At 44.9% G+C, this 13,793-nt stretch overlaps 1 protein-coding gene across 2 annotated transcripts in view; it reads left to right on the forward strand.

Annotated features, from left to right (window-relative positions):
* The window catches only part of RAB27B (RAB27B, member RAS oncogene family), a 103,759-nt gene that overhangs the window by 78,302 nt on the left and 11,664 nt on the right, over nt 1-13,793 (forward strand). For both annotated transcript variants that reach the window (XM_053408098.1, XM_053408099.1), the window contains one exon: nt 12,821-12,992. In XM_053408098.1, coding sequence (XP_053264073.1) covers nt 12,840-12,992 — 153 coding nt within the window. In that variant the 5' untranslated portion in view covers nt 12,821-12,839. The remainder of the gene's footprint in view (nt 1-12,820; nt 12,993-13,793) is intronic.

Genomic DNA, 13,793 nt, shown 5'->3' on the forward strand with positions numbered 1-13,793 from the left:
AGTTTTCTTGAAAGCTTAAACTCATGCAGCTCAGCATTAAAACCATTAAAAATATGAGATTCCTTCTTTAGAAAATGCTATGCAGAGCCCCTTCACTCGTGAAAGAAATTCTGAGAATGTGGCTTTATCATTCAGAAGCCTGTGGAATAGGGATGGGAAACTGTGGCTCCTCAGATGTTGGATCCTAACTGCACAAGCCGAGGGTGAGAGGAGCTTTAGTCCAACACCATCTGGAAGGTCACAAATTCCCACCTTTGTTGTAGAAAATAAGAGATATATCACCAGAAGCAAGAAGGCATCCTTGTCTAAATGAAGAAGACAAAGAGGAGCATAAACTATCACAAAAGAAATGCAAGAAGACAGTAAAAAATGCTTTAAAAAACTGAGGAACCTTGGACGACAAGGGAGTCAAAGGTGTGCTACTGGAGAATAAGGAGATTTCAGAGAAGGTGAATGAATTATTTTCTTCACCGTGGAAGATGCAAGGCAGGTTCCTGTAACTGAGCAATTTTTCTCGGGAAGGGAGTCCGAGGGACTGAGGCAGATAGTGGTGGTAAGAGATGAAGTTCTAGGCTTATGGACCAATTAGGTCCAGTCGTGGCCGACTCTGGGGTTGCGGCGCTCATCTCGCTTTATTGGCCGAGGGAGCCGGCGTACAGCTTCTGGGTCATGTGGCCAGCATGACTAAGCTGCTTCTGGTGAACCAGAGCAGCGCACGGAAACACTGTTTACCTTCTTGCCAGAGCAGTACCTATTTATCTACTTGCACTTTGACATGCTTTCGAACTGCTAGGTTGGCAGGAGCAGGGACCGAACAACAGGAGCTCACCCCATCGCAGGGATTCGAACCACTGACCTTCTGATCAGCAAGTCCTAGGCTCTGTGGTTTAACCCACAGTGCCACCCGTGTCCCTTATGGACCAATTACACACTGACAAATGACTGAGTCCAGATTGGAATCACCTGCCAGTTCTTAAAGAGCTCAGATGCGAAATTGTTTGTCTTCTAACCAAAATATGTAACTTATCCCTAAGATCAGCATTCATTTGGGTGGACTGGAAAGTGGCCAAATTCTTGAAGAGGGATCAAGGGGTGATCCTGGAAATTATGAGCTATTTACTTAACATCTATTTTGGGAAAACTGGTGGAAAGCATTATTAAAGATGGAATTGCCAAGCGCATGGAATAGCCAGTCCTTCAGAAGCAGAGCTAGCAGAGCTTCTGTCTCATTAAGCAATTAGAGTTCTTTGAGAGTGTCAGCAAGCTTATAGCTGATCCAATCAACAGTATGTTCTTAGACTAGAAGTGTCTCGCCAAATGTTCCTGAGTAAGCTTACCAGTCCTGGAATAAGAAGAGAGGTTCTCCTGTGGATCTGGAACTGTTTAAGGAATAGGAAGCAGAGAGTATGAATAAATGGGCAGTTCTCAGTGTAGAGAATATAGAAGGCAGAGTCCCTGTAAAGATTGGTATTGGGACGTGCTTTTGAACTTGCTTGTATGCGGTGTAAAATTAGGAGTTGTGAGAAAGCCTGGGGTAATGACAGTATCAAATTGTTTTAGGTGGTTAAATCAAAAAGGTTGATTTTGAGACGCTCCAAAATGATCTCTCCAAACTGGATGAATGTGTAGTCAAAAGATAAATGCAACTCAAATGTAAACTGATGCATACAGGAGCAAGGATTCCTAACTGGCAATGACTGGCCAGGAGCGAGACCTTGGGGTTGTAAAGGATAATTTGATTAATATGCCAATCCAGTGTGCGGCAGCTGTGGAAAAGGTGAATTCCATGTCTGGGATGGTTGGGAAAGGGATTGAAAATAAAATGACCAACATCATAATGCCCGTTATACAAACCTGTGGTGAGACCATTTTGAAATACCGTGTACAGTTCTGGTTGCCTCACCTCAACAAGTATAGCGTAGAGCTGGAAAAGGTTTAGAAAATGGCAAACCCAATGATCAAACGGACAGGCATCATGCAATGGTGAAAAGCGTTGCCTCTCTTTCTCCCCCACTAGCCATCCTTCCAATTCCATACATAGTTTCTGCCAAGGGAATTGCTCCTTGCACCTTGACGAGGGAGTTGAAAATACATATAATTCAAGTAAGGTCTCAAAGGGAACATGGCGTGTCAGACAATGCGTCATTGTGTGTTTGCACTGATGCAGGAAGTCAACATTCACTTCCTGCCTCCCAGATAACAAGATGAATTCTTTGGTGTGTTTTTTGTTGAGATACCACCCACAGACGGTGATAATTTCTTGCTAATGCAAAATACAGCACTTGAGTTGAGTGCCCTTTTCCTCTGTGCAAGTGTGCTGCGCTGGCAGAAGGCTGTGAAGGGGAGGACCAGAAAGAGAAGCAGGAAAGGTAACTCCTAACTCCTGATTTCAGCCTCACTAAGGGGAAACTCCCTTTCCCCACCTTTCTCTGCGTGAGAGACGCTTAGTATTTTTCACTCTCGCCACTGATTAGGCTCTAAAAACTTGCAGAAGCAGCTGCGGGTTTAACACCTTGACAAGGAAGGTGTCAATATCTTGACATATGCTAAAGGAAGCTGGCTCATCTTTCTAACTGCATTTTTGTGGGCACATCACTAGTTTCAAATGAAGCATTTGTTCTTTCCTAGACTTCGCGAAGGAGATGCAGGAGGGTAAAAGCAAAGGGGAGGCATTTCTCCCCTTTCCCAAACCTGTAGTATTCAATCTAGTTGGAGGTTGCTGCAGCTTTGAGTCTTAGATCTGACCTGCTCCATCATTTTCCAGGTCTCTGCCATGGTTGTTCTGCGGTCCTGATGTCCATAAAAGCCCAAACATGCCTTTTTGTTCCTTTAGCAATCTAAGCAATAGGCCTGGGTGACTGTGGACAGCATGAATGGCTCAGTTAAGAGTGTCATCCTCAAGCAGGGTTCCTGTGGCTTTCATAGATTTTTATATTTCATATTCTTTCTTCTTTTGCACTGTTTACATTCCCTACTTCACTTCACCTAGGAGCATATATTCACATCTGCCAAATGAGCGTAGCATTCCATGTCTGAAAGTGGACTGTATGCCACTAAACCTGATGCCATAATAAATTTGTTCGTTTTTTAGGTGCCCCAAGATTCTTCCTGGCTTCTCTCCCCGCCCTAAGCTCAAATTAACACTTTTGTATTGTCATATAGTTCAGACATCTTAGCACTTTTTTGTGGCAGGAGGGGGGTCCAAACAATAACAGATTGGAAGCAAATGGGAAGAAAACAGCAAACTTCATTAGATTTGACCACACACTCCAGCACCCTACCCATTCGTTAGAAGCTACACTAGCATAATTAAATACTAAACACAGAGAGATACACAGGAAATCAGAAGAGAGAGAGGTGCATCCTTTCCCTACCCAATCTTCCAGTTGGGTGGTTGCTTTGGTCTTCCAGCATTTAGTGATGCAAATTCTGGCTGTCTCTGGAAGAGTTGCAATTACTTCTAGGTCTGTTGGACTCTCCTCCAATCTCAAACAGCAAAGATGAGCTGTTTTGAGAGTGTGTGGCAAGTTGTAAACAGTGCTTTCTTATACCATCTCAAATAAGCTGTTCCATAACTTTTTTTACACTGCCAGAAGATATGCTAATAATCTACTCTTAATGATCCACATCTCCATCAGAGTATATTTATTTTATATAGTCTGGTTAGTCTATGAGGAATAACAATGAGAAAGATTGTCTTGAAGAAATTCTTTTTGAGAGTAGAGCTCATCAGAGATCTGGGAATGTTATTAAACAACCAAACCCATTTCTCTTGTTGGATATTAGAATTTAATTTTATCAAGTCTGTCACCCATTTAATGCTATACATGGGCTGTGTATGAGTAAGTTTAATTTCAGAAAGAATTGCGTGAACATTAGTTATTAATTTATTTTGGTTAATTTTCAGTAACAGACTTTCAAATTCTGTCAATCTATGCAGTCTTCCATATTTGTTTATTACTTGTTCTCCCATGTGACTGAGTTGGAAAAACTGAAAGACAGAGCCCATTGTCCCAATGCAAGTAAGGCTTGGTGATATGAGATTGTGTTTTCCTCTTCAATCCAAGCTCCCACATGCATGGTGTTTCTCCATATTGGAATCTTGATTGTGCCGTATCATCCTTGGTTTTTAAAATAGATGTTTAAAGGAAGAAACACAACAGGGGAAGGTCATCACTATTTGCTTTGGAAACTGTGCCTTTGGAATATCTTGTCTGTAACCTAGCAGTTATGGAAGAATGTTGTCAGAAAAACGTGAGCAAACTTGGATATCACTTTGAGAATGTTCATAATTGCTAGAATAGGAAGATATGGAGCTGTCATTGGTCCATCTAGCTCCCTGTTGTCTGCAGTGCCTAACAGTAGCTCTTCCAGGGTTTGGACAATGAGTTTTTCCCACCCTAGATGCTGGGAATTGAACCAGGGACCTTCTGCATGCAAAGCAGATTCTCTGCCACTAAGCTACAGTCCTTAGGAGTCACAGTTCAGTGGGAGAGCACATGTTTTGTGGACGGACGGTCCCAGGTTTACTCCTTGTTTTCTCCAGTTAAAATGATCTCAGCAGAGCTGGAAAAGATCTTGGTGGAATCATGACAGGTTCTTCATCCACGTGTTAAAGGCATGAGAAGCCCTGATTTCCTCCTTGGTATCTGGTCACCCTGGGGATGGATGTTTACTGGCAGAATCATGAAATCATACAGTTGGAAGGGACCACGAGGAAGAAGAAGAAGAAGAAAAAGAGTTTGGATTTGATATCCCACTTTATCACTACCCAAAAGGAGTCTCAAAGCAGCTCAACCATCTCGTCCTCTGTCGTCCCCTTCTCCTTGTGCCCTCCATCTTTCCCAACAGCAGGGTCTTTCCCAGGGAGTCTTCTCTTCTCATGAGGTGGCCAAAGTATTGGAGCCTCAGCTTCAAGATCTGTCCTTCCAGTGAGCACTCAGGGCTGATTTCCTTCAGAATGGATAGGTTTGATCTTCTTGCAGTCCATGGGACTCTCAAGAGTCTCCTCCAGCACCATAATTCAAAAGCATCAATTCTTCGACGGTCAGCCTTCTTTATGGTCCAGCTCTCACTTTCATGCAGCTGGACCATAAAGAAGGCTGATCGACCCTAAGGAGTCTCAAGGCGGCTAACAATCTCCTTTTCCTTCCTCCCCACAACAAACACTCTGTGAGGTGAATGAAGCTGAGAGACTTCAAAGAAGTGTGACTAGCACAAGGTCACCCAGCAGCTGCATGTGGAGGAGCGGAGACGCGAACCCGGTTCCCCAGATTACGAGTCCACCACTCTTAACCACTACACCACACTGGCTCTCGAGGGCCTTCTAGTTCAACCCCCTGCAATGCAGGAATCTTTCGTCCAACGTGGGACTCAAACCCACAACCCTGAGATTAAGAGCCTCATGCTCTAGCAACTGAGCTATTCAGCGGCCTACCTAGCTTCACCAAATGACGGTTTTGCCACTGTGAAGATGCAGTATGGCCAGGAAGCTGAGTTTGTTGAATTTCTGCCTGTTCCGCTACTAAAGTCAGAGAGGAGAAAGGAGGCATCCTTGAAATTAACACCAGTGTTTCTGATTATTCACCTGCCACCAAGAAGAATGGGTCTGTTTGTGACTTAAATGCTTGTAAAAAGGCATTTAAATTATTCAGGTTGTGACAGCAAGCGTGATTGATTTTATTGTAGTTTTGACTTTCTGCACAGCCTATCTTAATTCCAATATAACCCTCCCTCTTGGGAGCTGCTTCCATGGCTTTGATTTACTTTCAGTGTGATCCTTAGTAGCAACTCCCGAGCCATTAGGCTTTGCATGTTTCCCCCTTCTGCTTGCTGTTGTGTGAATGGAGATCTACTAACAGCCATGTCTTAAGCAGGGATTCAGTAGCAAATTGCTCTTGCCATTGGCAAATGCCTAGTTTTTCTGCACTGGGTGGGTAGTGCGTTACCTAAACAATGATTTTATAGTCTGTAGCCACGGTTACCCGGTTTCGTCGCTCACAGTTGACAGAATGGGCTGTGTAATTATTAAAAGACATGACTGCTTTATGGGAGTCTATGACAGGAGTGATTCATGTAGCTACCTTGCAGGTTTTGAAAATGCTAAAACACATGGGAATAGATCTGGACCCTGGTGGATTATTAATATCTTACTAGAAACTTGGCAGGGAAGCGAGGGCAGAAAACCCTCAGGCAACAGCTAAATAGAAAAAACGTATTTGCAACTGGGGATGGGCGAATCGGACAACTTTGTGTTTCCTCAGTTTCTCATTTTTACAATCTTACATTTGGTTCTCCATCCCCCCCCATCAGTTTGTGCTTTTAAACATTTGTGCATTAAAATTCGTAAGCATTTTAGTGTGAGTTTCTCCTGACAGACACACCTTTGTATACAATTCTGCTGACACAAACATTTTTTGCAACATGTAAGCACTCTGGCTGCCGCATTTTGCACTACAGTAGTTGCAATTTGCGGACCTTCTTCAAGGGCAGCCCCACATTACAGTAGTCCAGCTTGGAGGCTACCAAGGTGTGGGGACCATAGCCAGGTCACCCCTGTATACAAAGGCTGTAGCTCGTGCACCAGCCAAACTTAAGCACAGGCACTTCTAGCCACCAAGGCTAAATGGGCCTCAAGTGACAGTGACTGATTGTTCAAGCAGTACATACCCAAACTACACACCCATTCTTTCATAGGGAGAGCAAAAGGAATTCCCCATTATATTCAGACCCTGGGAACCCTGGTTAATTTAAAGCAGGCTTCCTCAACCTCGGCCCTCCAGATGTTTTTGGCCTACAACTCCCATGATCCTTAGCTAGCAGGATCAGTGGTCAGGGACGATGGGAATTGTAGTCTCAAAACAGCTGGAGGGCCGAGGTTGAGGAAGCCTGATTTAAAGTAGAGTCATACCTCATGTTACGTCTGCTTCAGGTTACGTGTTTTCGTATTGCATCCCGCGGCAACCCAGAAGTACCAGAATGGGTTACTTCCGGGTTTCACCACATGCGCAGAAGCGCTAAATCACACTCTGCACATGCGCAGAAGCACCAAATCGTGCCGTGCGCCTGCGCAGATACAGCGCTTCAAGGTGTGGGCTTTTCACGTTTCAAACAGGCCTCCGGAACGGATCCCGTCCGAAACACGTGGTACCACTGTGTGGTTAGAGAACAAACCAGGACCACAAGCCGTTGTTTGAAGAAAAAATCATTTTAAAACAACCATGGTTCCTCCAAGTTTGGACACACTGAGGAGCCTCTGGTTCACTTCAGTCTAGAAGCCAGATCTTACAAACTTTTATTGCAGCACTGCAGCACAGCTGCAAATATCAAGGATCCAGGAAGGCTCACTGCTATCCATGCATGTAACAGTAAACAGTGGTTTAGTGTCGTATGCTGAAAGGTTCTATAGGCGTGCAGAGCAGCGGATTCTAAGCTGTTAGGAACATCATTTAGAGAAGGGAAATGGCTGTGCTGCACTCGATATTTGTAATAAAAAGGAATAAACGGCCACAGGTATGCGGTCAATACTTAACAAACTTCTGTGAAATTCCCACCGTTCTTACGAATATGTTTCAGGAGATTAGAGGACAACACAGTTTTTCATGGCTTTCTTTCTCGCTGCTCTGCTGAGCTACCCACCTGTGAAAGAGCATTTATTCTTTCCTAAGCAGCTTCCAAATGTGGAGCCTAGTTGCCCTGTATGAAAAAAAACTGTTGCTTGCACAGCTGACAAGGAAAATGAACAGGATGTGATAGTTGAATGACCTGTTTTCTAAAGACATTTCACTGTTGGCAGATTAAATAATTCACATACTGCTGGGCTTCTAAGTACAGCTACATTTTAAAATATGTTGGCTTCCTTTTTTGGGTGCAAATATTGCAGATATTTCAGAAATTTGAGAAGGCACAGCTCCAACGCTAGAACTCTGACGTTACATAGTTTTTAAGAAGCGTTTTTATTTGTACTGTAGTGTCTATTTGTGTGCAATGAACCATTTTGGGGGTTTGTGGTTGGAGGGGAGGATATTGCTTGGAATATAGAGCACCGAGGTAAACTGTGGGGGTGAGTTGAAGGGAGCGTGGAATAACTTTTAGGAGAGGACATTTGCTGGGCGCAAGTGGGTCTTGGAGGTTACTAGCTCAACTTGCATTCATGCCAGACTTTTGTTTACTATGGACTTATTTCTGCTGTTCCTCAAGCACTCATGCTAACTCATGCTGAAAACTCTTGATCACCTACCTTCATAGCTGAATACGCACAGTGCTGTTAGCACAATAAAGCTGCTATGGTAGGTTTTAGTATTAATGGGGGTTCAGCCCCTTGGGGACCCAGTGCTTGTGTTTAGATCCTTCTTAAAACTGCTTGTTTAGCATTAAGACTGAGAGCAGTGCTGTGGTGGAGCAACCACCGTATCCAAAGCTTTGCCAACCACCTGCACCCAGAGCAGGAAAGGCGGTGAGGGCAGGGGGCAGCTTTGTTTATTTTTCCTCATTTGCCCCCTCCCCCAACTCCAGCTTGGCAGTGGCAGCACTGCTGGGGCACCCAGGGGCATACTGGGATCAAATCGAACGCTGGGATGGCTTTCATAATTCCACGACTGTCCTGGGAAGACAGGGGCATTTGAAGTGTATGCCACTATAACCAAAACACCACATTTCCCCATATGAACTTGTCCAGACCTTGGATATCATCTGAGACCCTTCCTTCTCTGTATGCCCCTTCAAAGGGATGTTTGGAGAGTGCCAGCAAGAGAGCAGGCATGATATATTATGGGGTCACGGTGGTGCTGTGGTCTAAACCACAGAGCCCAGGACTTGCCAATCAGAAGGTTGGCGGTTCGAATCCCCACGACGGAGTGAGCTCCAGTTGCTCTGCCCCAGCTCCTGCCCACCTAGCAGTTCGAAAGCACATCAAAGTGCAAGGAGATAAATAGGTACCGCTCCGGCGGGAAGGTAAACGGCGTTTCTGTATGCTGCTCTAGTTCGCCAGAAGCAGCTTAGTCTTGACCCGGAAGCTGTACACCGGCTCCCTCAGTCAGTAAAGTGAGATGAGCGCCACAACCCCAGAGTCGTCCACGACTGGACCTAACGGCCGGGGTCCCTTTACCTTTACCTAATGATATATTACTGTACTGTTAAATCTGTTTTTAATAATATTTATGTGATTTTATTACTGTGGCTTTTTTACTTGGTTGTGAATTGCTTCAGGGCTTTTTCAGTGGGAAGCTAAACTTGATAAACCTTACCTTATCTTGGGCTCTTTCCCTGTAACAGAATCCCATCTAGCATTTCTCTGAGCATCATGAATTCCAGATATTCATTCTCTCTCACACACACACACACACGCACACACACCCTACCTGCTCCCCCAAAATTTGTGCATGAAGACCTAAGATGACTTCAGTGCCACAAGCTTATGATTCTGTTTATTACATTGTAATGAAAACACCTAGCCAACAGAAGAAGAGAAGAGAATTTTGTCTCCTGAGAAGATTGCTTCTGGTAGCTTTCCTCCCATGCGCCATTACAATTTTATTACCTCCGTCTGTTTATATGCAGTGTTTTGGGAAGAAGGCTATTCCTTTCCACACCATATGTTGGTGGCGGACTGTGTGTGTGTGTTACATAATCTGTGCAAAATTCGATCCATTTTTTTTCTTAAGCAGAGGGAACAGCAAGATGAATGAGCTGTCAGGGACAAAAGTAATAAAGTTGTTCAGAACACGTCTCGAATTGGATTACAATTCCGAAAGGACCATAGGGACTCCACTAGCAAAGGATGTGGTATCCTGGGTGGGGAGAGGCGGGGTTTCACTGGGGCCTCACAGGCTTGTAATTAGTTTCAGGCTTAGCGGAGGAAGTCAGTTGATTAAAACTAACTAGGCACAAAAGCCGTAGGTGCAAATATCTGGCTGAGGGTACTTCATGCAAGGCAAGGATGTCAGACTTTACTGTCTGAATAGGTAATGTGATGAAGCCTCCAGCAGCTCAGCCTCTTTATTTGAAGTGCAAGCTGAAATTAGCATAACTTGTTTCTGCAGAACCAGAAACCAGAAATTACCATTGGTTTTCAGATGGGAATAAACCCAATCTTTCAGTGGGCAGAATTTGCTCAGTGACCTTTCCCACAATCTGTCTAGAATGTTTGAGTGGACTCGCCTTTCTTTGTCAAGAGGGAGATTGTCAAGTCTTCTGGTTATTTAAAAATCGTAAGCGCCTTGTGTGATGTCAGAAGCCCCGTCATCTGTGCTGTGACGACACTTAAAATTCCTTTCCGGGACACAAGACTGTTCTGAATGTTTCAACTTCAGCTTGAGGGGCATGGAAAAGAGTTGAATAATTAGAAATTTGCACAAAGCCGGCATGGCTTGTGAACCCGGTCAGTGTATTCAGCTAATTGAGAGTCTGGTTCTGTCGTAGACAATAATAAATAACTCTGGTGCTGAATTATGACAATGATGTGGCCCAAATAAAGGCTACTGAGAAGCAAAGGGGTAGAATCTGCTGAGGGGAAACACAAGATTTGCAGAAGTGGGGGTGGAATATTTGGGGGGGGCAAGGAGACAAAAACTTAATAATCGTTCAATGAGAACTGAGCCTGTTCAGTGGCTACAAAATGCTGAGTTTGAGAGGTATGGATAGAAAATGGTAGAATGGAATGTTTTGAAAGAAGGCATGGCTGGCTGCAGCACTGAACAGGAGTCTGCAACGTTTTGTTGGTCAGGTACCATTCGTCCAGGCATAGGCAAACTCGGCCCTTCAGATGTTTTGGGACTACAACTCTCATCATCCCTAGCTAACAAGACCAGTGGTCAGAGATGATGGGAGTTGTAGTCCCAAAACATCTGGAGGGCTGAGTTTGCCTATGCCTGCGCTTGTCTGTTACAAACACACACACCTGAAACAGGGCATGAAGGCAACAGCCCTTCTCTGTTGCTTGTCCATAGGTCCTGATGTTCTTGGACATGGGTCAGCAAACTTTTTCAGCAGGGGGCTGATCCACTGTCCCTCAGACCTTGTGGGGGGGCAGGACTGCATTGGGGGGGATGAACGAATTCCTATGCCCCACAAATAACCCAGAGATGCATTTTAAATAAAAGGACACATTCTACTCATATAAAAACATGCTGATTCCAGGACCATCTGCGGGCCAGATTTAGAAGGTGATTGGGCCGGATCCGGCCCCCAGGCCTTAGTTTGCCTACCCATGTTCTTGGAGATATACTGAACACGGAGGTTCCATTTAGGTAGCATGGGCAAATATATAACCCCTGAAAGTGTTGTTCACCATGATTGTCTAATCCTCAAAAATAAAATCATGTAAGCCACTTGCCATTGCTACATCTTGTAGCAGTGAACCCCCTATATTCAGGGCCTAAGTATGCACACTGAACTTCTCCCTTTTGCAAACTGCTTTCAGACATAAAAAAACCAGCAAGGGAGTTGTTGGATGATTTCTACTCGATGCGTTATCTGCAAAGGAAGAGAGCAGATACAAAGGAGTATTAATCTCAAAAGGGCAATTCACCAGGCAGTCTTTCCCTTCCATCAGCAGAGGATGGGCAGTGTGACTCTTCTCCCCCACTGCTTAAAACTGCCTGGGCTTCCTGCATTTGATAGACTGCTCTGTTCCCTTTCCAAGAGCATGAGTGCAGATAAAAGTATGTTTGAAAACAAATGATGAGATCGATCAGATTCCTTTTGCCATTTTCTATCTGAGCTGTGATCGGTGAACCAAAGAGGACGGCCATTTGGGAAGAAATTCTCTCCTTATGGCCACATTTGAGGGAAGCTTAATGTGGGCTCCCCTTTAGCCAGGCTCCAAAACCAGCGTTAAACATTCAGGTACTGGTTAAAAGGTACCCTAGTTAGCCTACACTGTGATTAATGTTGGTGCCAACATTATTTTTATGCATTCATTTATTTTGGTATTGTCAGGGAACTGCCATCGGAGCCAGAGGGAGAGGGAGGGCTCCAGAGGGCTTCCGGAGAGCGTCCTGGGAGGGAGAGAAGCAGCCCATCTTCTGGGGAAGGAATTCAGCGTAGCACCAGTGGAGAAGGGGGGCAGATGGGGGAATCAGCGAGGGGGCTGCAGGACTCCTCGCCGGAGACCAGCGGGGAGAGCACGGGTCCTCCGCTGCCCACACCCTCCCTGCGCAGAAGACTTCCGTGCAGGGAGAGTAGGCGGCGACTAGGCGTCAAAGAGCTTCTTTGCTGGAAGAAGTTCAAGAAACGCCCACTGACGGATTCTGCCAGCGATTGAGACAGCCACAGGTGAGTGGCTGTCCGGACAGAAAGGGTTCACCCAGGTAACCCAGCCAGGTGTGGCGTCGATTTACGCACGAGCAACCCCTAGAACCATTACAGGTATCTATCGCACAATTACAGCCCAAAGGCATACTCAAGGCAGCTTTCAGATTAAACACAGTATAATAACCAAAACATCCCCCTCCCAAGCTGAAATACAGCTCTGACAACGGCCGCAAGTAATCCACTGCAGCAATAAAACAGTGTAATGAAACTCATGAGAAACAGTGAATAAAATCTTACTGTCTTAAGAGCTCTAATTGAAAAAATGCTGATGGGCGTGGTAGGGGAGAGTCTTAAAAGTTTGGTTCTAATACATACTCCCTGGCTCATGGTTCAATAAAGGAAGGCACAGTGTAGAAAGTGTAGCTGGATAATTTCTAAGCTTCGGCTAAGTGGGAAAGAGGGTTAAACTTGCTGTAGAACTCAGGATGCTTCCAGTTTTTGTGTCTCTGGTTTTTCTTGTTGTCTTCATTCCGATCTTTCCCCCTCTCTTTCCGTCCCTGTTCTGCAGGTTCATCAAGGTCAGCACTATGACTGATGGGGACTATGACTATCTGATCAAACTCCTTGCCCTCGGGGATTCTGGGGTTGGGAAGACCACGTTCCTGTACAGATACACCGACAACAAGTTCAACCCCAAATTCATCACCACAGTAGGAATTGACTTCCGGGAAAAGCGGGTGGTGAGTCTCTTTTCTATATAAGGTTAAAAAGATACGTTTTCTTCTTCTGGAGGTCCCATTAAGATACGAAACATTCCCAATATTTCAACGCAACCTGGCTATCCTTAGCATTGCAACAATTATTCTCCTTCAGGCACTGTTGTCAGCCTTTGTTGCACTCATCTGAATGACATGCAACTTTGTCCAAACCTTCATCCACTCAGAGTCTGCATTCATGTATTGTTTCATTTTAACTTTATCCTATACATACTTTTGACTACTGTTCGGCCAGAACTGTGTGTACAGTCGTACCTCGGCTCCCAAACCCCTTGCAAGTTGAACGTTCCGGCTCCCGAACGATCAAAAACTGGAAGTGAGTGTTCCAGTTTTTGAATGTTCTTTTGGAAGCCGAACATCCGACGGGGCTTCCGTGGCATCTGATTGGCTGCAGGAGCTTCCTGCAGCCAATCAGAAGCTGTGCTTTGGTTTCCGAACATTTCAGAAGTCAAACGGACTTCCAGAGCGGACTCCTTTCAACTTCCGAGGTATGACTGTACTTTGATCTTTGAAGTAACCAGATGTTCTCAATGCAGACTTGACAGCAGCCATAAGAGCGAAATGTGAACTAGCTTTGTGTTACAAAACTTTTTAACAGTATAGGAACTTTGGTTGGCATATGGAAACCCTACACAGCTCCAAAAACCCTCCTGCCATTCTTCTGCTGGCTTGTTGAGCTGTCAGAGGTGGTACTTTGGGGTCAGAACAAAGAGAAACTTCTTTTGACTGTGTGGGATTTTATAGCACAAACCACACATGAGATTG

Source organism: Podarcis raffonei, chromosome 11 (genome assembly GCF_027172205.1).
Source record: "Podarcis raffonei isolate rPodRaf1 chromosome 11, rPodRaf1.pri, whole genome shotgun sequence".
NCBI lineage: Eukaryota > Metazoa > Chordata > Lepidosauria > Squamata > Lacertidae > Podarcis > Podarcis raffonei.